Source organism: Panthera pardus, unplaced genomic scaffold (assembly GCF_024362965.1).
Source record: "Panthera pardus isolate Hobbes unplaced genomic scaffold, ASM2436296v1 HiC_scaffold_2, whole genome shotgun sequence".
Lineage (NCBI taxonomy): Eukaryota > Metazoa > Chordata > Mammalia > Carnivora > Felidae > Panthera > Panthera pardus.
This window is the reverse complement of record NW_026526765.1, coordinates 89,510,825-89,535,994: the sequence shown is the minus strand read 5'-3', so window position 1 is coordinate 89,535,994 and position 25,170 is coordinate 89,510,825. Positions and strand designations below refer to the sequence as shown.

At 36.8% G+C, this 25,170-nt stretch overlaps 1 protein-coding gene and 1 non-coding gene across 2 annotated transcripts; both read left to right on the top strand.

The window, feature by feature from the left end:
* The first annotated feature begins 21,826 nt into the window (after window positions 1–21,826).
* LOC109274895 (cytochrome c oxidase subunit 7C, mitochondrial) lies at window positions 21,827–24,100 on the top strand. The gene is made up of 3 exons (XM_019462836.2): window positions 21,827–22,041; window positions 23,040–23,183; window positions 23,998–24,100. The coding sequence occupies exons 1-2, from the start codon at window positions 21,967–21,969 to the stop codon at window positions 23,154–23,156; spliced, it is 192 nt and encodes a 63-aa protein (XP_019318381.1). The 5' UTR covers window positions 21,827–21,966; the 3' UTR covers window positions 23,157–23,183; window positions 23,998–24,100.
* Window positions 23,836–23,898, top strand: LOC128778469 (small nucleolar RNA Z39). Its single transcript, XR_008424055.1, has one exon. It is a non-coding gene; the product is annotated as a small nucleolar RNA Z39 (small nucleolar RNA).
* Window positions 24,101–25,170: the final 1,070 nt, after the last annotated feature.

The following is a 25,170-nucleotide window of genomic DNA, read 5'->3' as shown; positions in this document are numbered from 1 at the left end:
ACATGAATTTCCCCCTAGTTATAAATGGAAAACTGGACACATAGATTTGACCATACAGTTACCTTTTTGAGTTTCTCATTTCTTATATTTTACAAAAGATTCAGGCTTAAGAATAAAAGCTACTTCCATCAGAAATTCTTTGAAGTAGTGAATGTTAATGTACAACACCATTCCTAAACTCTTTGTTTAGAAGTCAAGATCTCCCAATTTCTAACTAGTTAAAAATACTGCAAAATGAATAAGACCACTTTATTTAATTGTTGCATAAATTGTTTGTGTAGACAATGGAGTATGAATTAAGAGAAACAGGGACATGGGAATGCTTGTGGGTGGTAGGGAGAAGTGTAGTTTACAAAGCTAAACAAAACTGTAATCTAGCCGGGACATATAGAGTTTAGAAACTCAGACTGAGAGGGATTTTTTTTTTTTTTATTGATTTCAGGTAGTCATTTTTGAACAACAATGCCATGATTTCTGCCTCAGTTCAACTAAATTACCATGTTCATCTAGTTCTATCCTGAAGAAAGTAAACCTTCTACTAAAGTGTCAAAGTTAGTTTCTACTATAACCAAATATCTCTGAGCTCAAGATTAATGAGAAAATAATCTCAGATAAAACCAAAAGGAAAAAAATACCATACAATAAACTAAATAAGTTTGATTTTTAGTCTATTTTTGTAACACAGCTGAAATAAATACATATTTGCTGTAGGAGTATACATTTCTAGGAAGAGAACATACTCAGAAAATAAAGATTTGAGGTGTTCCGGGGGAAAATTATCCTCAGGAACCTATGTCAGCAAAATCATTCTTTTTTAATTTTTTTTTAATATTTATTTTTGAGAGAGTGCAAATGGAGAAGGGCAGAGAGAAGGGGACAGAAGACCTGAAACGGACTCTATGCTGACAGTAGCAAGTCCAAAGTGGGGCTTGAACTCACGAACTGAACCCTGATATCATGACCTGAGCTGAAGTCGGATGGTCAACCAACTGAGCCACCCAGGTGCCCCAGCAAAATGATTCTTGAACTGCCCAGTCCCTAAGCAATTTCCTGAGTAGGAATAAGGGTGGAGGTGGGGTTGGAGACCAATTCAACATGGTACTAGAGTCACGGCGTTTGCAGTAACAACAAATTTTTCAGTGTGGTAGTTCAGGTTTAAGTATTATTCATTAAAGAGATAATCTGAAAAAATGAAGTCATTAGAAGAAAAAATGTAATAAATCGCATCATTTGGAAAACAATAGCATTTGTCTTTTATGTTTTTATAAAATTTAAATTTGGGTTATACAAGTGTTTTATCAATAATAGGAAAGCTGGACATTTTGAAATAGGAATAGAAATAGACGTTTTGAAATTTACACATGTTGAATAAAGTAACTTTAGCTGAATACAGATTTATTGACGGTAGGAAATAAATGAATTTCTAGCACATTTTTAAAAATTAGATTTCCCAATATATTTTTAGATTTCCAGGGAAATTCTTCATTCCAGACTATATCTATCATAAATAAAATATTGTCCAGAAATAGTATAGCATTTGAATTTCACCACAATGAACTCCAAAGTATAGATCTTTCATCATCGATTACCTTATAATTTATTTATCATTTACTCAAAAAACTAAGTTGGAAAATCTGGTTGTTGAGAATGCTTTGAAAATATAAACTGATTTCAAAGGACCAATAGCGACCCCTTTCTTTTTTGTACTTAAATATCAAAGACTTAAATTCAATAGCTTACTTTCCTTTTGTTCACAAAAGTTATTAATGTATGTTAGTGAAAGATGACACTCAAGCAGAAGAATAATTTCAGGGTAATTAAGTAGTTTCTTATATTTAAGGTTATTAAGATACTTCTTGTTTATTTGCTTTTTTTACACACTTCTTTTGTCCGCATAAAAACAGAATATTGCAAAGGAAGATATATAGCTTAATAATCCACTTGAATTAGCATTACTAGACTAGTCAGAAGATACCAATGCATATAACAGCTTTTATGACAAATGAATACTTTTCATTTTTTTTAAGTTTTTTAATTTATTTTGAGAGAGAGAGAGAGAGAGGGTGCAATCAGGGAAGGAGCAGAGATAGAGGAAGAGAGAGAGAATGCCAAGCAGGCTCTATGCCACCAGTACAAAGCACAACTTGGGGTGATCTCATGAACTCTGATATCATGACCTGAGCCAAAATCAAGAGTTGGAAGCTTAACTGACTGAGCCACCCAGGCACCCCAATACTTTCCAATGTTTAATTCTCTTAATATAAGTGTATTAATGCTAGCATGCTTTTTATATGCATATATTACTTTTTCCATATATAAGTGTGATACACATTTGTTATTTAGTTTTTCACTTTAGATTTATATATTAACTGAGATTTTTTTAAAAAAAATCTGTTTGGGGCACCCAGGGGACTTAGTTGGTTAAGCCTCCAACTTCGGCTCAGGTCATGATTTCACAGTTCATGAGTTCGAGCCCCCTGTGGGACTCTGTGCTGACAGCTCAGAGCCTGGAGCCTGCTTCTAGTTTTGTGTCTCCATTTCTCTGCCCTCTCCTGCTCATGATCTCTCTTACTTTCTCTCTTTCTCTCTCTTTCTCAAAAATAAATAAATATTAAAAAAATTGTTTTTGAATCTGCTTGATTTGGATACAAGGAAACACTATTATTTACTGCAACCTCAACTATTATAACTAAAGTATTTTAAAGGCAGCTAAATAAAAAGAATGGGTGTGATATTCCCAAGCAACAGCAAAGCAATCAATGAATTTCATAGCTGTAGCAAAACTTTTCTCTTAAAATAGGAAAAAGATATTTATATGAAACTTCATCATCATAATCAAATATAGCACTACTATACTGTATATTGACTTTATACATCATACAAGACTTCACTAGGACTGAAATGCATTATTAAAAGTAGAGTGACAGGTGTGACAAAATCTACTGCTTGTGTGCCTTCAGCTACATTAAGTCTCATCACAAACTGAAAGAAAAATGTATCACATGGGATAAAGAATGAAAAGAACAACTCCAAGGGTTATTATCTTGTCACTTCCTATATACCTAGACTTACTCTATAGCCCTTCTTTTAAGTGAATGAAGAGCTAGAATACATTACAGGCTATAACATGCTTCTTTCTAAGACCTCTCTTTCAATTTACTCTTCTGACCTTAAGTGATCACCTCTAAGCCCATGGCCTCAAATCAACTCTAAATTGATGATGCTCCAAATTAGTTTTACCTCAGAATTCTTCTCTGAGGTCCATATCCACTATGGGCAATGTTTACTCAATTTCTCTATTTGGGTGTCTCAAGAGTGCTTCAATTTCAATATATCCAAAACTGAACCAAAATTTGTCAGTTTCCATTTTTGCCTTCTAAGTATTGTTCTCTTATTCATTTATCTTTATCTCCATTGAGAGTATCCCAGTCCAATCTACTATTATATGTCATCAAATTCTGCTATCACTAACAGCCTTCCCACTGGTCTCCCAGAATTCATTTTTGCCCTATCCAAGTCATTCTTCACTCAATAGCCAGTAACATTATTTTTAAGACCAAAAAAAAAAAAAAAAAAAAAAAAGATCTTGGGACAAAGGGAAAGATAAAATGTATCTTGTACTATTTTCTTTTTGAAAAAAAAAAGTTTATTTTGAGAGAGAGTGTGCTCATGTGAGTGGGGGGCGGGGCAGAGAGAGAGGAAGGAGACAATCCCAAGTAAGATCCATGCTGTCAGCACAGAGCCCAATATGGGGCTCCATCTCATGTACTGCAAGATCATGACCTAAGCTGAAACCAGGAGCTGGTTGCTTAACCAACTGAGCCATTGATCTTGAACTACTTTCAAATAAAATGATAAATGACCAGAGGAAAATGAACAGAGGAATAAACAAAGTGTAGGACACTGGTGATGCTGACAAGAAAGATCAGATTCAGTGGGGTGGTAGAGATGAAGCCAGACTGGAGTGAGATGCAACACATGTGACAGGAGGAAGTAGAGAAACTGTGTGAAGACAAAGATTTGAAGGAATTTATGGACTGAAGCAGAGAAAGAGGGCAGTTGTAACATTGGAATATTGAATCAAAGGAGGAATTCCCTAGAAAGCAAGGTAATAGAAAATATTTGAATGCTGATTGATCCCTCGTACCCCAATAGGACAAAACCAGGAAGAACAAGAAAGGCAGGTTTCTGTTTTTTGAGGAGAAAACATTTTTAGATAAAATCCGTAGCTCACGGAACATTTCTTCATCGAAAAACTTTGGCCCAATGGACATTTCTGCATCGAAAAACTTTGGCCCAATGGACAAGACTGTGATCAAAAAGGCAATGGAGTAACTGGAGTGGTGACCCAACCTCCACCCCTCCCTGCACCCTAAGGCTGATGAATGTGAGGTACCTAGCTGTAAGAGGTGGATCTTCACTAAGAACTCTAAATGACAGGCATTAGAGAGTGGTCATTGTAGAACTCTGCCAGATTGTGGACTCCTGCCACTTCTCATTCATGTATCAGCGGAGTGCTAATAATACCCAAGGGTATTGATCTTTACTTACTATATAAATAACATATTAAAGTGAGAGACAATTCGTGTTAGCCTAATGGAGTGTCCAGCGGCCAAATTTTCTCAGATTTCTGGGCAAAAGAATTGTATTCCTAATACCCACAAGTTTCTGACATAAAATTATACCGGAATGTGAACGTGAAAGCAGTGGAGTCCTTGAATCAGCACCAAAGGGTGGATAAAGGGATAAAGTGAAATTATTACAATAAAACAATGAAAGGAGTATTAACACTTCTCTACATAGAGAATTGCAAGTTCCATAGGTTTTTATGTAAAAGCCCAGGCTCTGGAGTTAAACTGGGTTCAAAACTCCTGCAGACTCTGCCACTTACTAGCAGGGTAATTTTAAGCAGTGATCTGGAAAGGTCAGTTTTCTTTGAACAATGGAAACTTTTTTTTTCTCAATTTCACAGTGATATTTTTATTAACACCAACTGTTTTGTAATTATTATTTTTAATGTTTATTTATTTTTGAGAGAGAGAGACAGAGAGACAGAGCATGAGCGAAGGAGAGGCAGAGAGGGAAGGAGACACAGAATCCCAAGCAGGCTCCACACTGTCAGTGAAGAGCCCTATGCAGGGCTCAAATTCACAAACCATGAGACTGTGATCTGAGCAGAAGTCAGCCGCTTAACTGACTGAACCACCCAGACTTACTTTTTAAAAACTTTTTAATGTTTGTTTATTACTGAGAGAGAGAAAGAGAGCACGAGCTCTGGGATGGGGCAGAGAGAGAGGGAAATAGAGAGGCAGACTCCACACTGTCAGCACAAAGCCCGACATGGGGCTTGAAATCACAAACCATCAGATCATGACCTGATCCCAAGTCCAACCCTCAACTGAGTGAGCCACCCAGGAGCCCCTGTTGCTGTTTTTTTTGTTGTTGTTGTTTTTTATTTTTTTTTTTAAGAACAGTTACCACTAATATACAAGCTCTGCATCAGTTACCCTTGACTTCTCACATGTCTGAAATGACCAAGGAATAGCCAGTGTTGATACTATCATAAAAAAGTTTAATGGCCTAACAGAAAAGTGAAACCATTTTTAGCAGAATAACTTATTCAGGAAAGCCTAGCTGAAAATCTTTTCATTTCTATTTTCTCACCTACATGCATTTCAAGGTTCTTAAAAGTCTTCTTAAAAAAGAAAGAAAAAGAGCACCTGGGTGGCTCAGTTGGTTAAGTGTCCAACCTCATCTCAGGTCATGATTTTGCAGTCTGTGAGTTCGAGCCCCACGTCTGGCTTTGTGCTGACAGCTCAGAGACCAGAGCCTGCTTCAGATTCTGTATCTCCCTCTCTCTCTGCCTCTCCTGCTCTCTCTCTCTCTCTCTCTCTCAAGAATAAACATTAAAAATAATTTTTAAAAAGAAAAAAATGATGTGTATCAGTTTCTCTTATTTAATGTGGCTATAGAAAATACTTGACCAAAAGCATTGACTAAACCCTGTTCTAAATAGATTCAGAAAGAAAAAGCTAAGACTCCCATTAAACAATTTGATATTTGTTTCAACCTTACTATTTTATTCTGTAAATATAAGGCATGGGTATAGTAAGACAAATTTACTAATGTTACTCTTTATCTTATAATATTATGGATAAAAGAAATTGGATGAACTGGTGAAATACCATGTCTCCATTTGTATTAATAATATGAATGCAGGGACGCCTGGTTCACTTAGTTTATAGAGCATACAACTCTTGATCTCAGCATTGTGAGTTCAAGCCCCATGTTGGGTATAGAGATTACTTAAAAATAAAATATTAAAATAATAATAATAATATGAATGGATATAAACCTTTGATGGACAAATATAAAAGTAAAGCATTTTACCTGTGAAAATTACAATTTTAAGGATAATAATATTAAAACAAATCCATCAAAATTCAGTGTGGATTCTTATGTCAGTCTTTGAAGGTTGGCATCTTCCCTCACATTTCCTGCACTGTCAGTGGAAAGTAGAGTGTTTTATCAACTTCCAGAGAAAAGGCAGTATTCTAAACAGGAACAGTTGACACACTTTTTTTCTTTTAAATAATGAGCAGTTTATTGCCATTAAGACAAGAAAATGCAGACAGTCACTTGTAACTCTAATTGCAGGCATTCTAAAATGTCTGTTTGGAAAATTACCTCTGGTATACTTATGAACTACTTTGAGATATAGAAATTACAAATTTTTTTCCAGGAAACTAATCAAATTGTAGATAAATATAGCTCAATCATCAATTTAAGATACAAAGTTGCAACACTAACTTTAAAGACAGCAAGTATACTTTATTCCCTTACTTATACTTAATGTTTGTTTTAAAACAGCTCAGGCCTATGTCTGATATAAAAAAACTTTGTGCCTCATTCCAGAAATAACTGTCAAATTTAATGAATGAATGATTCAATGAGTGAATTAGCAAAATAGTTAACCAACTAGTAGAGAACATTTATAGAGACAAAAATAGGTACTTTATTAAAGGATTGATTTAGAACTGTTTTTTGTATTGAAAATGTTAATCTTGATTGTGTCAAAATCTTTCCAACTAGGATCATTCCTTTCATCTCATCCATTGCCTGAGCTTGGTGTTCTTTCTTTCAGTGATACTGGAAGGATGTTATGTTTACTTTATCACTTATTGAACATTGTTATAATCATCTATATTTTGTGTCCCCTACTAGACTCTAACCTACCTTAGGGCCGAGGTCTGTATTCCTGGTAATTGAGCACTCTACCCAATATCTAGCATTGTACCAACATTACATGAGTTAAAATGTTTTGAATATATTAATAAACAAGCTCATCTGGAATGAAATGAGTGACTTGGTATAGAGACTGAGAGGACCAAGGAAGGCTCTCTCAGGATACCACAGTATTTCTTGAGGATAAGGAAACTTTCACCAAGCAGTGGATGCAAAGGACATGGTTTAGGCAACCATATGCAAAGCATGAAAATTGGTAATGTTAGCCATTTCCCTTCCTTCTTTTACGTTTATTAGTTCTGACATGTTCTGTGTACTATACCATATAAAATAGGCATTTTATTTCAAATGGCTAAACGTATTGACATTGATTAGTAAAAATGTTCCAAAACATCCTCTTCTATCTTCTGGCTGCAAAAGAATAAACTTCAAAGAAGCAGTTAAATCACCTCTCTGTTCTTCCTATGTGCCTAAAAACAGTACACATTTATAAATATAATGAAATTGATTTTTTAAATTACACAATTTGGTAATTTTTTCTGTAGTCCATTCATATTTTAATTACTTAATCCATTTTCCCTTTAAAAACAAAAGTTACACATACTTGAGTAATGAAATGTTTGTTTTAAGTAAATAAAATAGGAGACTAAATTAGATCATAAAATTTCGTACTCTGTTCTTTTTGTTTCACTACTGAAGCACCTGTCAGCCTATCTTATTTTTAAGTACACAAAACACATTACAGATTTTGCCAATAAAACCCAAGAAGGAGCAAACAAGATTAAGCAACATCATCCTTTTTTTCTTATCAACTGAAAATCAATGAACTTAGAAACTGTAGTTTTGGTTTTCTACAGACCAACTGTTATTCAGAGAAAAACTATACACTGTTACAAAATTTTAGGTAATGCTAGCAACCTTCTATATACTCCCATTTTACTATTAGCTAGTAATTAGTAACTATCTAAAACTATTGTATCCTATTTAAGAAAAATTAACTGTTTCTTATTGTTTGATCACTTCCCCTTTCAAAATAAATTTTAGATTTAATTTTTGTTCATTATTTTGTAAATTATGTTTTGAAAATTTATAATATGCTCATTGCTGCAGGCACCAAAGTGAAGTGAAATGGAGCATTAAGGCTTGTGCCACAGTCTGTTTCCTTGACTCAGTTATCTATATATTTCACAAGGAAAGATTTGACCTAAATACTTTATTTCATTGTTGTTACTTTTTGATATTTGAAAAATTTTCCACTATTTCCTTAAAATCATATTGAATACTATAAGCAAATCTTAATACACTACCCATTATTAAAGACATGAGATAGCATTTTCTTGAAAAATTGATTGTGAATTTTTTGCATTTGTTTTTTCTGGGCTATCCAAATTTTCCTTACATTATTTATAATTTTAATTGCCTCATTAATAAGGTCACATGCCATTAGACTACTGTATGTAACATTATGTGTACTACATGCACAAAGAGAATCACTTGTACAAAAAAAAGCTAAAATTGTAAAATTTTAGCATGGAAGCCTTAAATTACTCTGTAAAATTATATTTACACAGTAATATGTTTGAAAGGGATAAAAATAATTTATTGCCAGAAACAATAAAATTTTGTGAAAAAGTAATAAAATGTATCATGTTTTCTTGTATTTTCAATTTGACCATACCTTTCTAGCCAATATGGAAGAAGTGAAACCGTTGTTTAAAAATTATTATTGAATATGCTAATTTCACATAACTAAAAAAGATGTAATCTAAAATATAATATATAAATTTTATAGTTGCACATATGCCCAGGAAAGAAACTTTTTGTCTAGAAACTTCCATGACTTCGTAAAATGTACATGGTACAGAAATCACCTGAATATTTTAAATTTTGTCCAGAACAGTCTGTCCTAATTAAACAGAACAAACACAGAGAATCTTCCTCCTTCATTTGTTGGAAATTATCTGTAAAAGCATCATTTCTTTTACTTAAACTTTGATTCTTACTACTTTGGAAAGTTTTCAGAGAACATTAGCACTCCAATATAATGCTAACTCTTATATTTTAAAAAGATACTAATTTTAGATCTCATAAAAGGCTATATTTCCCAGAAAGAGTGTGTTTCTTGAGCCTTGGAAAGGAATGTGCAGAAGAGAAGAGTCACAGCGTGGCATGAACTGGAGTAGAAATCAAAAACAGAAATACTAAGGATGCCATTTTTCTACTTATGGGGCATGTTTAATGTAGGTACTGTGCTCATACACAACCAGGTGTGACCTTGAAATGAGAAGCTAGGAAATCAAGTGTAAAGTTTTTAGTTTTCTTAGAGCAATATAGAGGGAATATTTTCCTTTCATCCTTTCACTTGGACTCAGAAATAACCAGCTATTGTCTGCCCTGAGATACCCACTTAAAATGGTCAGCACTGCAACACTGAGCAGCTCTGTGTGCATGAGGAAGAGTATTCAGCCTTGTGTCTAGACCCCTCCTCTTTCTAGATATTTAAAACATTCTATGCTTTTTGTTTTCTTTCCATCCTTCTCCATTAAATGATGAGTACCTTGAAAAGAGAGAGAGAGAAAAAAAAAAAAAAAGAAGTTCAAATACAATTTTCATATTCTACATTGGGATGACCAGAGAGTGGAAATGACACCCACGAAAAGAAAATTGGGAGGAAGAGTAGATTGGTGGTACAGGCTGGAGTTTCACCAACATAACACATTTGGTTTTACACAGACTGTCTGTGGCGCTATTATGACTTCATGGGGCAGGGCAAGGGGCTGTATTAAAATCCTCCAATGATGGCAGCATTGAGAAAAGTCAGGTTAAGTATAGCAGGTTTAGGGCATTGCTTTCAAAAAGATGACCAGTTTGGTATCTAAGAGATACCAAATGGAGAACATTTTCTCCATTATCATTATTAAACCACCTTGTCAGTCCTCTTTAATCTTTATGATTTAAACTTTGGAATCCAGCATATTATTTTCCTGATATACATTAATTTGGCATCCTTAATCTTTAACTCCTGTATCTGTCATTCCTTTCCTGGAATTCCAAGTTATTTAAAGTTGCGAAGTAATCACATCGAATCTGTATATTTTCCACCAAGTTTCCATGACTCACATGAGAGAGACAGCAAGAGAGAGAGAGAAATCTTATCCTGAACAAAATTATGCAGTTATGTATATATTATCATTTTTCATCTTGCATGTTGCTCTAACCAATCTCTAATTCTTTCCTGCTTCCAGGAATCAATCCCCGCCACACACACACCTTTCCCTAGAAATGTTGTCTTCTGGAAAGGTCTTGGATTGTGAATTTAAGTCAAATTCTTACTTCTGTTCTTAATGTGTATCTAAGCCTTTGTCTCTAATTTTAGAATCAAAGACTTTGCTTTCTTTTTGAGAATGATCAGAAAGTACTGGGATTTTTTTTATTTCCCTGTAGTCGGGTTTTGTCTAACTTCCCAATATATGCACAAGACTGCTCTGAGAGGTGGATATAATTCAAATCAGTTATTTTACTTCAGATAGTAAAAACCTGTGTCCTCGGAAAATAACTTTTAATTCATCACCTGTTTTTTATTAACCATAAATTACCTCTAGCTCTACCCTCTCCTACCATTTCCTCCCTTCAGGATAGAATTTCTACAGCAGGAATGCAAAGAAAAAGCCGGGGCGGGGGGGGGGGGGGAACCTCCAATTTCAGCTTTTGAGTTACTGAAAAGACTTTGGAAAATACAGGTGACACAACAGGTTGAGTAATTAGGGATTTGGGATCTTGCATCCCTGGATACTAAGCGTCAAAAGTCTTATTAATGCTGATGGCTGTGCTATAAGAATACCAAATTCAGACTTCTTCAGCAATGACTTGGAATATATAAATTTAAATATAATTTATATATATAATAAATGTACATATAATTTATTTATATAGATATAAAGATATATGTAAAATTTATATATAAATATATAAATTTAAATATAAACTTGGAAAAGTTTATTATAACCTATACATATGCAAATAATACAGAATATAATAATAACAACTTACACTTCTTTGATAGTCCTCACATTCAAGATTTCTTGTGTGGTTCGGGTTCTCACAATAAAATGAACAATATTCTGAGCTAATCCGGTAAGGGAGGTGTTTTGTCTCACATTTTAAGTTTATATTCTCTTCTTAACAATTAAGCTATTTATCTTTAATAAACTGTATATATATACTTTTAATGTTTATTTATTTTTGAGAGAGAGAGAATGTGAGCTGGGGAGGGGCAGAGAGAGAGGGAAACACAGAATCTGAAGCAGGCTCCAGGCTCTGAGCTGTCAGCACAGAGCCCGACGCGGGGCTCGAACCCAAGAACCAGGAGACCATGACCTGAGCCAAAGTCAGAGGCTTAGCTGATTGAGCCACCCAGGCGCCCCTGTAGAACGTGTTTTTAATCCAATCCTGTGTCTTCCTTTGTTAGTCAAAAAGTGCTCAGTACTAGTACTGAGCTCCATAGCTTTTCCAGACAAGCTCAGTAAGAAAAATAGGAGACTGTAAGAAATAGAATGTCTGGGGTTTTTCCTTCATAGGATGGTCTTTCTAGTGACATTAGTCAGAAAAGAAGTTCCTTTCCAGTCAAAAGGTGATGGAATTTCCTAAGGAACTGATTTTTTAAAATCTTGCATGAAAAGCTGAGAAATGTGTGACCAGTGACTCAAGAGGCCAGGAGGGTAGGGGTGCCGTGGTGGCCTAGGCAGCTTGAGAAGGTATCTTTGGGGCATGTGAGCACAAATTTTGTGGCCTTAATACAAAAGCTGATGATACAAGCAGAGAAAGTGCAGTAACTATGAGGAGGGTAGGATTGATCTCAGCATGAAGACAAGAGGGAAAAATAACAGCAGCACAAACAGCGGTGTGGAAGTTATAATAATAGCTGCTATGTATTGAGCATTGCTATTGCCAGATAAAGCGCTAAGCACACGTGTTCACGTAATTAAAAACTAATTGTCTATTTTAAAGGTGGAACTAAGGATAGGTTCATTACCTTCTAAATGAGTGGCTACCAGAGAACACAGATTCATAAGATAGGAATAAAACAGAAGCAAGTTTTAATATCACTTCCCATCTGCCCTTGATGCATTGTGGAACAGAGGGGAGGATCAATGGAAGTTTATAAATGTTCAACACTACGCGCAGTGGATAGCAAACACTGATGATGGAAAAGGGAGCGGGCACTCTGCCAGCAGACTGCAGGACACTAAGGCAGTTGGCCCTTCCCTTGTTGAGAAGGGTGAGTCATTGCAATTCTCCAGATGGATCCCAGCAAGTGCAGAAACATTGGCTCAGACTAGGTGTATGTTCTGTTGACTCAAGTTGCTGTGAAGAGATGGAATAGGGCAGTGGTTTTCAATCCAGAACAACTGTTGTCAACAGAGAGGACATTTGGTAACATCTGGAGACAAATTTGGTTGTCATAACTTGGGTAGTGCTACTAGCATCTAGTGGGTAGATGCCCAAAATGTAGCCAAGCATTCTATAATGTTCAGGACATTACTTCAACAAAGAATTATCTAGCCCAGACTGTAAATGGTCCCCTGTTGAAAAACTTTGCAATAGAACACAATTTGGCTTTAATTAAGAATACCCAGGCATCCAAGTTTAAGGTGCTCAGAGGCAATTAACAAATCAATCCTTTTGAAAGTAATATTTTATTGCTAAAAGGAAATTATGAGTGATTGAAATATTCTATATCTTTTTTTTTTTGTTGTTCACTATATGAAGTTTATTGTCAAATTGGTTTCCATACAACACCCAGTGCTCATCCCAAAAGGTGCCCTCCTCAATACCCATCACCCACCCTGCCCTCCCTCCCACCCCCCATCAACCCTCAGTTTGTTCTCAGTTTTTAACAGTCTCTTATGCTTTGGCTCTCTCCCACTCTAACCTTTTTTTTTTTTTTTCCTTCCCCTCCCCCATGGTCTTCTGTTAAGTTTCTCAGGATCCACATAAGAGTGAAAACATATGGTATTTGTCTTTCTCTGTATGGCTTATTTCACTTAGCATCACACTCTCCAGTTCCATCCACGTTGCTAAAAGGCCATATTTCATTCTTTCTCATTGCCACATAGTATTCCATTGTGTATATAAACCACAATTTCTTTATCCATTCATCAGTTGATGGACATTTAGGCTCTTTCCATAATTTGGCTATTGTTGAGAGTGCTGCTATAAACATTGGGGTACAAGTGCCCCTATGCATCAGTACTCCTGTATCCCTTGGGTAAATTCCTAGCAGTGCTATTGCTGGGTCATAGGGTAGGTCTATTTTTAATTTTCTGAGGAACCTCCACACTGCTTTCCAGAGCGGCTGCACCAATTTGCATTCCCACCAACAGTGCAAGAGGGTTCCCGTTTCTCCACATCCTCTCCAGCATCTAGAGTCTCCTGATTTGTTCATTTTGGCCACTCTGACTGGCGTGAGGTGATATCTGAGTGTGGTTTTGATTTGTATTTCCCTGATAAGGAGTGACGTTGAACATCTTTTCATGTGCCTGTTGGCCATCCGGATGTCTTCTTTAGAGAAGTGTCTATTCATGTTTTCTGCCCATTTCTTCACTGGGTTGTTTTTCAGGTGTGGAGTTTGGTGAGCTCTTTATAGATTTTGGATACTAGCCCTTTGTCCGATATGTCATTTGCAAATATCTTTTCCCATTCCGTTGGTTGCCTTTTAGTTTTGTTGGTTGTTTCCTTTGCTGTGCAGAAGTTTTTATCTTCATAAGGTCCCAGTAATTCATTTTTGCTTTTAATTCCCTTGCCTCTGGGGATGTGTCGAGTAAGAGATTGCTACGGCTGAGGTCAGAGAGGTCTTTTCCTGCTTTCTCCTCTAGGGTTTTGATGGTTTCCTGTCTCACATTCACGTCCTTTATCCATTTTGAATTTATTTTTGTGAATGGTGTGAGAAAGTGGTCTAGTTTCAACCTTCTGCATGTTGCTGTCCAGTTCTCCCAGCACCATTTGTTAAAGAGACTGTCTTTTTTTCCATTGGATGTTCTTTCCTGCTTTGTCAAAGATGAGTTGGCCATACGTTTGTGGGTCTAGTTCTGGGGTTTCTATTCTATGAAATATTCTATATCTTAATTATGGCATTGGTTAACAAGTATATACAGTTGTCAAATTCATTGAACAGTACACTCTAAATAGATATGTTTTATTGCACATAATTAGTGGCTCAATAAAGTGGATTTTAAAAGCTAAATCATAATCTCACCCTCAAAATATAGTATTTGTATTTAAATTCAAAAACTGCTACATAATTTATTCATTGGTTTCAGCAAACATTTCAAGGAGTGTCTCTATGGAGACATAGACACATGGGTGATCAGAAGAAAACAAAACTTGGTGCCCTGAGAGCTTACATGCAAGTAGAGCATTAGACTTCTTTATATTTCAGAACTACTTACTTCAATGGTCAATCCACTGAGAAAGACAGAAAATTAATTAAAAAGTGACATATGGAGGGGATCCCAAAAGGGAGTTGTTATGGGGAATATAACACTTCGAAGCAGCAAATATGTCCATTAACCCTTCCAGTAACCGTATAAAGTAAGGAACATTATTGTCCCCATTTGAAAGATACGGGAAGGTCATGCAACTTGCCCAAAGCTAAATAGTTAGGGTAGATTGTGCATTTGAATCCATGTCAGTCTGATTCCAGGTTATAATACATTGCCTGGAGTGTGCAACTCTGGGGAAATGTGCAAGACCAAGAAATTATACAAGAATTATGACAATTCGGAACCACTTTAGCAAAGTTCCGAGAGTATATATAACAAGTGGAAATTGAATTCTTATAGAGGCACTGTATAAGATTTCAGCAAGAAACTAGGTCTCTGTGGAGGAGATGCTATCTGTTCAACCAAACCATTTCCAATTTCCTCTAGGACACACAAAAGTCTCAATTCCTCAGACTCTCTGCATCTGGATGGTAGTATATGACTGATTCAGATAATAGAATTTGGCACAAGTGGTGCACGCTTGAGCTGGTCCCTCACAACCCTGTGTGAGTCACTACTTTCTCTTTCTTAGCATGGTGGCAAGCAGGGTCAACCCAGAGGACTGAGTGGAGGCACAAGAGGATGATGACACTTGAATCACCACGTGGAAGATGGCATGCTGACCATCTGATTCTGACTGTGACATAGTGAGAAATAAATCTTCACTGTATTAAGCCATTAAAATTGGGGTATCATTTGGTATATTAGCTAGCTTTAATTACCTTACTTAGCCCAGGCTCCATAAAGCAAAAAAGAGAAAACTGATTAATACTGCAACAACTCGCTATGTGAGAAAAAATTTATGATGTTTTAGTTTATTTACATGCTAATATTGTTCCAGAAAACATCTGAGGTACAGAACAAAGACACATACCATATAACAAGATAAAATAAATTTAAAATTGGGGAGGAAAGTGAAACAAAGGTAAATAAATTTAGAAAAGTAGATGGAGCCGGGAATGAGATACGTGGAATAGATCCATCGTCTCCACTAAAGATAGGTCACACTTTTGGCTCTAACATTCTAGGAACCAGTACAAGGAGGAAATTACAATCAAGTTTGTTATTCACAGTGCTCATAAGGCAGAAGCAAATCAGCTACCCAGGAGAGGCATGTTTATTCTAGTTTTCAGACCAGAGAAAAATTTGTCCTATGGGGCCTTAAAAATGACAATGTGAAATGTATTGAAACACATCCTACAAGGAGGGGGTGGGGAGAGAAACAACCTCCACAGTAAACCCAGCAATAAGATTCATAAGTCTGATATTTATAAAATCTCTTAGTACAAAGTGGTAAGAAGATGCTGAGCACAACTCACGTTCGATGAAGCAGTTTTAGAATGCTGTTCGGTGAGGGTCTAGTTTAATTGACAGATATGGAGAGAACTGCAAATTAAACCTAACCTACCCTATGGAATAATTTTATAATTAGTTGAAATGATTAAAATAATGTTTGGTGAGTCCAGTAATAATTTTCTCAAACTGCATAAATATTCTCAAGAAATTCCCAGTTTTCTTAATTGTTAGTTCAAAGTGAAAAGCCAAATACAGAAACTGTTATAGCATAAACAAGCACATCTTGATGGACTGTATTAACCATATAGTTGCCAATCCATGGTCCAGAGAAAAAGGGGTGCCTTTGATCTAATTTCTGGTCAAAATATAGCAGCAGCTTAACATGCATTGACTAGCAGTAATGGACCTGGTTATAAATAAAGATTTCCATAAATCTTTAAAAAAAAAAAAACGGTTGGGGGGCACCTAGGTGGCTCAGTTGGTTAAGTATCCAACTTCAGCTCAGGTCATGATCTCACGGTTAGTGCGTTCAAGCCCCACATAGGGCTCAGTGCTGTCAGTGGTGTGTCTGCTTTGGATTCTCTCTCTCTCCCTCTCTCTCTGCCCCTCCTCCACTCGTGCTTTCTCCCTCTCTCAAAAATAAATAAATCTGAAAAAAAAAAAAAAAAGATGGGATCCTTATTGGCACAATCCTTCACAATCATCACATGTAATGCACCAAAGTTCATTCTATTCCCATTTATTTCCTGTTTTTCTTCTACTCTAACAAAAAAAAGCATTTCCTTTTAGAATGATGCATCAAATTGATTTTCAAAATTCCCTTCCTCACTTAAATTATGTGTGTCTCTAAACTAAATAAATAAACCATTTAATCACTTAGTATCCCAGTTATGGAGACAACGGGGAAACGCCATGGTAAATTTAAAGAAACCTGTTCAAAACAATGATAAATACCACTGCAAGTTAAGTCAAGATGGAGATGGGACATAAATATAGTTAGAATCAGTGACTTTCAAATTGAGAAGTGTTAGTTTCTGTATTCATCTTATAGAAATGTATCTACCTCTACCTGCCAACACTGAATGACAAATAATTATATTAGGAGTTGATCTGTCAAAAAAGTGAATCGTCCTTAAACCTACATTGAGATTAAGAAATAACATTGGAATAAGAAACATGAAATGCTTTTAAGGAAATAATGGTATTCAAAAGTAATGAAACAAGAGGAAGAGTAAAATACACAGCTTGATCAAGTAAGCATTTTTTTGGCATAACTTTTTCTTCCAGTTGGTCATCACTAAATCATTCAAAAGGCTGGCAGAATATTTTCCAACCCTGATTGCTACAGTGGAATTACATTTTGTCTTTTCCTAAAACCAGGTGTTATTTTCCCCTACAAATGTAAAATTTCAAATACAAGTTAACACAGAGTTCTGATTTTAATTCTGTAGTATGAGATATTCTAAAAATTTAAGACCAAAAGAAACATGTTAACTTGAGTTTTTCAATGTAGGATAGAAACATAATTTCTTTACTAAAGAATCCCTTTCTAAATAAACTCTAACCTAGTTCTTAAAAATCTTATATAGTAGCTGTTGAGAGAAATGACAAATATTGTACTTTAATTTTTAGAAATACTGTTCTATATAATGTAACTTCAGTCTCCAAAGACTCCTCTGGGTCTAGAAAGTACACTGCTTACTCTATGATATACACCCTACTCAGTACTTAAAATAATTGGATTTTATTTTTAAAATATAACTTTGGAGTAAACTTCATGTCCCTAAAGATGTTTTCTATTTTGTACCAATATGTGAAATGTCTCATTTCTCTTGAAATTCATTTTATAGCAAGAGTATCATACTGAATCAAAAGTTTCTCTAAGATAATTCACATTTTTCTTGCCAACTATAATGACTAAATTTAGATTGTTAGACCAATAAATAGTGCATGATACCTGTTCCAGGTTTTGTACTCCTATATAACAAACTACCCCAAACTTAGCAGCTTAAAACAATATTTTATTTTTTTCTCTTCAGTTCTGGAGGTTGATGGGCTCAGCTGGGCAGTTCTTGTTTAACATAGCTCATAAAATCATAGGCAAATCATAACTGTGGCTGGAGTCACCTGAAGGCTTCTTCACTCATATATCTGGTGCCCAGGCTAGGATATGGCAGGAACAGCTGGAAGCTGATCTGGCCTATTTTCCCCCCTCATTTCCTCCCCCTGCCCCCAGGAGGCTTCTCCAAAGGGTTCGCTTGGGTTCCCTTACAGTCCTGGTACACTCAGGGTAGCTAGACTTCTTACATGGTGGCTGTCTCCTCTCAAGAAAACATTCCAAGTTGCCTGAATGGAAACTTCAAAGCTTTTGATAAGTCAGCTTCAGAAATATCTGAATGTTACTCTATTGCATTCTATTGGTCAAGCAGGTCACTAAGGTCAAGAGGTGGGGGGAGTTAGAACCCACCTCTCAAAGGTAAGAGTTACAAAGAAATTGTGGCCATCTTTAATTTACCACAATGCCTGTTCAAAAAAGAAGACTAACAAATTTCTTAAAACTTTTTCTTCCCTCCGTAGCAAATTTTAAGAGATTGAGATTAGCTTAAAACCCCGAAACTCAGAGTATCTTAGCTATTTAACTAATTTATTAATTGGTCACTAATTAGCAATGAAGAAAAATGATATGGAAACTAATAAGAAACTTTCCCTAGAGTTCAGTTTGGCTTTATGACAAAAACATTCTTTAGAAAATATTTTTAAATAACTATCAAGAATGTGTTCTGTGGGTAATATCTAGCCATTAACAAAAAGGTGAGTAATCATGCAAGGAATAGGTGATCTCATCAACTTTCAATCCCATTCCATTTACCTTCTAGTTACCAAGAGCATCAAAAAGCTGCACCGTGACTTTCTGAGGGTATTTAGCACTCCCTTCAGGGGAGCCACTGCTGTATCAGTGCTGTATACACAGCTGTATTATGCCAGCTGCTATATCACCATCAAATGGAGCCACTCTGCTTCCCAGACGTTCCATGTTTTGATATGTTCAGCACAGTCATTTCCGTTACCCCTAGAGAATTATCATAGAAGCATCATCTGACAGAAAGGTATGTATTAAGCAAAGATAAATGTTTTATGTAACATAACTGATTCCTAAATATAGATTGATGATAAGAAAGTGTGTTCTTCCAATGGCAGGTGATTTCCTTAAATAAAATGGCTGTCTTACTTCTAGGTGTCTGTCCTGGTAATTCACTATTGCTTAACAAACTATTTAAATTTAAATTTAACTTAACAAATTTAAATTTTTCTAATATTTATTTATTTTGAGAGTGAGAGAGAGAGCACGCACACACGCATGAGCAGGGGAAAGGCAGAGAGAGATGGGGAGAGAGAGAGAAGCCCAAGCAGACTCTGCACTGTCAGCACAGAGCCTGACATGGGGCTCAATCCCACAAATGGTGAGATCATGACCTGAGCCAAAATCAAGAGTCAGAAGTTTAACTGACTGAGCCACCCAGGTACCTCCAAACTATCACAAATTTAATGGCTTGGAAGAACAATCATTTTATTTTATCTCACAAATTTGTAGATCAGCATTTTGGGCAGAGCTCTACTGGGCAACTCTTCCTCAAATCGCATTGACTGGGGACACTCACTGATGATATTCAGCAGGCAGCTGGACTGAGCTGGAGGATCCAGGATAACTCACTCCCATGCCTGACACCTGAGCTGACCCCTTTCACCTACTTTTGGTCGACTTCTGGGGACTCTCCAGGAGGCCTCTCCATAAAAGTAGTCAAACTTCTTACACGAATGTTCAGAGTTCCCAGGGCAAGTGTTCCAAAAGACAGGAAAGGACACTGTCAATATCATAAGACCTGGGCAGGACACTGGTACAGTATCACTTATAACAAATTCTCTTGGTCAAAATAGTCAGAGTCCACCCAGATTTGGGATGAGAAGGCAGGCTCTATATCCTGATGAAAGGATTTGCAGCTATCTTTATTTTGGCACAGGGCCCATGAGGAGGCTGACAGTTCTGAGGCCATTTGCTAGAATCTATCCTGGAGTTCCCTTTGGAGTTAGACGAAAGCCAGATATGCAGGGGAGACTCAAACAGTGCGAATTAGAACTAACAGTGAACCAAATATACAGGGGATATTACATTCATTAGACTGAAAGGGACAATTCAGAAATACTAAATGTGAAAACATTTCCCAATTATAGTCAGATAAGAATCCTTTAATATATAAAAGCCCTGAACAGGACATTTAAAAAATGTTAATGTCTTACATCCTCTATTAGGAGGAGAACACCAGTTATAATGCATTACATGCGTCTCTACTTAATCAGAAGTTACTTGTAGAAATAAACTTATTAATTTTTTAAAGTGGAGTTTTTTTTGTGGGGGCAGGGGGCGGTTGGAGGTGGGGAAGCATCACTTTTCTCTTACAGAAGATAAGTAAAGTATATGTTAATGTATATATTTTATACCCAGTTTTCAAAGCAAGACTTTGTTTACTGCTGCTGTATTAATGAGCCATCTAGGGCAATATATGCTCTCCCACAGATGAATAACATAAAACTTAGGTTAGCAGGGCTCTTCACAATTTAACCTAATACCACTTTCCCAGCCTTATATATCACTTCCCAATCCCACTAGTCAAAGACCACCAGAAACACACTTACAATTGAACAAGCTGGGTTATTACTCACTGCATCAAGGGAAACCAAATACCATGAAGAGCTATTGGCATCTCAGTAAAAAGATGTCAAGACTTAACAAGATTTGGGCTTGTTTTCTGTGACTACGTCTATCTTACCAAATCTCACTTAGCAAAAAGAAAGACTAATCCAAGGTTAAGGTGGTAATTGGTGAAGAGACAGAACTCATCATGTTAGACTGGATATGGTGATGTTTGGTCATTTTTGTTACTTGGACAATATTATGTTTTGTCTATGTTCAGATATGAAAATGGAGTGATCTTACTCTTTCCTTGATCCATCACTGACACAGAGTAACTTTGTCTGATGCTGATGTTCTGTGAAATTGTTTATGTTCAGCAGAACACCAATCCTCAGGCCAGGCTAACTCCAGATATAAGAAGCTGCTTTTCTCTTTCACTCTCTGAACATGCCATACTCACATCGGCCTTGAGTTTGCTCTGCCCTGTCTCTAATTCTGTTCTATTTAATAACCTATATTTTTCAGGAATCCTTCCCTTAGCAATTCATCTCAATTTTCTCTTCGACATATTTCGTACTACATAGTGTTTCGTTACTTCAGTTTATGCTTTGTTTCCTCGTATAAGATCACGGTATACACCTTTCTCAGCGCTGGCAGAGTACTGCAAATCACAGGCTCCTAGCATTAAAAGAAAACAAACAAACAAAAATCCCCAAAAAAGAAGAGGTAAAGGTTTATTTTTGTGTTCCATAAACTCGGTGAGACTGCGTCACTCAATTCAGTACAATTGTTCTGGAATCCGGCCCCCAAAATCCTGATCAGAACTCGACAAGAAATCAGGTTTGACTAAATTGCACGTAGAAACGCCTCGGGCTCTTACCCTCCCGGCCTCCCTAACACACACAGCCAGTACCTCTACCCGACCCCCACAAGCAATCCGGCTCTCGCGTCGGACTACGTTTCCCATAGTCCTTCAGAGCCGACAAGGCGATGCCGCATTCTGAACTACAATTCCCACAATCCTCAGACCCCACCATCTTGTCTCATTTTCTGTGGCCGCTCCCCATTTCCCATCTTCCCTTCCGGGTCTTACACACCGGAGAACAAGGTCGTGAAAAGAAGAGGACTTGGTTTGGTGCTGTCGTTTCTATCGTCTAGGGGCTCTGCGCTTTTCGCAGAACTTCCAGCAGCGCTATGTTGGGACAGAGCATCCGGAGGTTCACAACCTCTGTGGTCCGTAGAAGCCATTATGAGGAGGGCCCAGGGAAGGTTAGTGTGTTAGGGGCCCCGTTTCGTTGGGGGAGGGGGCACTTAGCTGCGATTTGCTGAACTCCAAGGCCTCCCAAGGACCGTGGAGAGGGAGACGGTAAGCAGGAGAGGTGAGCTGGGACGTCGGGTAGCGTTCCACTTCCCCCAGGAACCAGGGGCAAAGCGCAGGACCCCGGTTGCACGCCTTCGGCGGGTAAAGGAATGAGTAGGAAGAGCCTTAGGCCCCACTTGGCCCTAGCGCTCCCCTCCGCGCCCTCCGAGATCTGGAGGGTCCCTGAGGCCAATGCTGCAGATATTTGTGGCTTAAAGCCGAACTAGAGGTCACCGGACTCGGAGTGAAGGTCGTCGGAAACAAAGGAGGATATGGGGGCCTGTGGTTGTGGGTCGAGTCTAAGCTAGTTAACTAAATTAGAAGTATTAAATCTCTTTAGTTGAAGTTGGGTTTAGCGTCAAGTATCAATAGCCTAAGTCGAGTAGTTAGCAGTAACTACCTCCAGTGATCGAGGCCTAGTAGGAAAGGGCGGAAGAAGGGTTTTCGATGGTAGCGCCGCTTGGTTATGAAAAAGTCGATCTTCGTAATTCAGTTAACTTTGCCGTGTGCCTTTACAAGGTGACTAGTTTCTAACAAATAGCAAACCAGAACAGTGCATTCTTTTTCTAAAACAGGTCCCCTGAAGAATAAGTTTTTCGGCTTTTCTAAAGTAAAAGGGAAAACTTAACCAGTGTGATACACCAGAGTTATTAAGACCACATTAAGACCACTGCCTGTGCTCAGTAAAGCCAGTGCTTTTTTTTTTTTTTTTTTAAACCTTACAGTGTTGTCCTACATGAAGGTCATAGGATGTAAAACATAATGTTTGAAATACGATATGATATATGGCATACATAACCTGATTATGTAAAAACATATACCTAGCATCCCCTGTGTACTTCTATAATCTATAAAATCAGATGATTCAGTTTCATTTTTGTTGGTTGTTCTCTTTTTTCCCCAACAGAATTTGCCATTTTCAGTGGAAAACAAGTGGCGGTTACTTGTTATGATGACTATGTACTTTGGATCTGGATTTGCTGCACCTTTTTTTATAGTAAGACACCAGCTGCTTAAGAAATAAGGATGTTTTAATTAATCCATTAAACAGGTAATTAATGGATTTCTAATCTTAAAACATTGTTTTTCCTTATACCCCCCTCCCCCTCCCCCCTCCCCCCACCCCCATCACACCCACACAGTGTGTAGGGCCGATTTCTGAAGTTAGTGTAGATGTGGCCTTGGTGGAGACACGTTGGTGAAGCAATAAATGTTTCTTTGCCTGAAAGCCAATGTGTATTGGATACTACTGTTTGTCAGTCACACTTTACATTAATGTCATCTAGTTACACCTAGCAAGCCTGTGAGGTTGGGTGACTTCACCTGGCCTAAGACACAAAGATGTTAAGTTGCCTCATATCCATTAACTGGTGATGGTGAACCAGGATTTTTAGCTAGTCTTGTTTCAGTTCACACACTTAACCAGGTAGAGTTCTGATAGACTAATTAACGTTAGGGCAACATCTGTTTGTGCATACCCCAATCAGTCTTACGTGCTAGAAGATTAACAGATTCTTTGCGTGAGAAGAAAAGATTTATTTAACATAATTGTAATCAGAATTTGCCTCAAAGCAACATTTTGGGAAGATCTGTGGAATGATTGGAATAAATTCCAAAACTATCCTTTGGAAAGAAAAGACTCTATTCTTCATTATATACAAGGGAAGTTCTTTATCCAAGTGATGCATAATGGAAAGATTTTGGTGCATATGATGAAGCAAATCAGTATGAATAAAGTCATGATACTGTAAACGCTTTCTGATGTACCAAACTGATGGACAGACAATATGTGTATGAAAGTACATGGTTTCTGTTTTAATAGGTGAGACGTTTTAAATACCAATATATATATTTTTTATTTGCAGGTGTGAAAAGGAGCATTTTAAGAGGTGCAGTCTCTTTGAAAAATGGATCAAACTCTTGAATTCAACATACTCAATATGTTTGTAAATAAACTTATGGCATGAATCCTTAATGCCTCTTCTCTGAAACCTGGAATGTAATAATTGTGCTGACGTTTTATTTAGGAAATGTACTAGTATTTGTTTGCTCAAAATATGTGTAAATTTAGCCTCTTTCTTGGTTTTAAATTTTGAGATTTAATTTTTGATTACTAGGTCAGGACCTTGTTGGTAATTTATGTTATATAAAATGCAAACTTGACTTTGTTGTCCCAGAATAATTTTTTTTAATTGAAAAAGAGGAAGAAGTGTACATTTAGTCTTTACTTGAAGCAGTAAAGTTTTTCTTCATGAGTGACAATTACTTAATCATGAGGAAAACCAATAGTGTATAGAGTGAAGTCCAAGAGCTTTTTTCCCTCCAGACTTGTGATCTAAAACTAAATTTTTTGCCTTGATAAATTTGCTATTGACCAATACTAGTTTTGTTTAGACTGAATAAAAGTAGAATATTTGAAATGAAATGTAATAGCATGCAAGATAAAACATAGAAATACTCCCAAGTTTATTCTTGAACTTTAGTAGACATGGACTAAAAGATGCCTCTGAAGAGTAATTGTATCCGTGAATCAAATTTATGTTATGGATGGTAAAATGCTGTTAGCTACTTAAAATATAATGACGTAGTTCCTAGAGCTTTGAACTGGGGCAGGAAAAAGGTAGTTGCTGAATGTTTTAATCCTAGTTTGGTCACTTTTGGAATACCACTTGTATTAGAATGCCATAAAATAGAGGTTGTAAACTAGTGGTGTATTTGAGCTCTAGACTTTTTGGTGATTGGGGGGCTATGTTTGTTTTTTTGTTGTTTTTTTGGTTTTTTTTTTTTTTAACGTTTACTTATTATTGAGAGAGAGACACAGAGCATGAGCAGGGGAGGGGTAGAGAGAGGGCAAGACACAGAATCTGATGTAGGCTCCAGGCTGGGAGCTGTCAGCACAGAGCCCAATACGGGGCTCAAACTCACAAACTGTGAGATCATGACCTGAGCTGAAGGCGGTCGCCTAACCAACTGAGCCACCCAGGTTGGGAGGCTATAGGTTTTAAAGCAGTGTTTAAAAACTAGAATAATTACAAGAA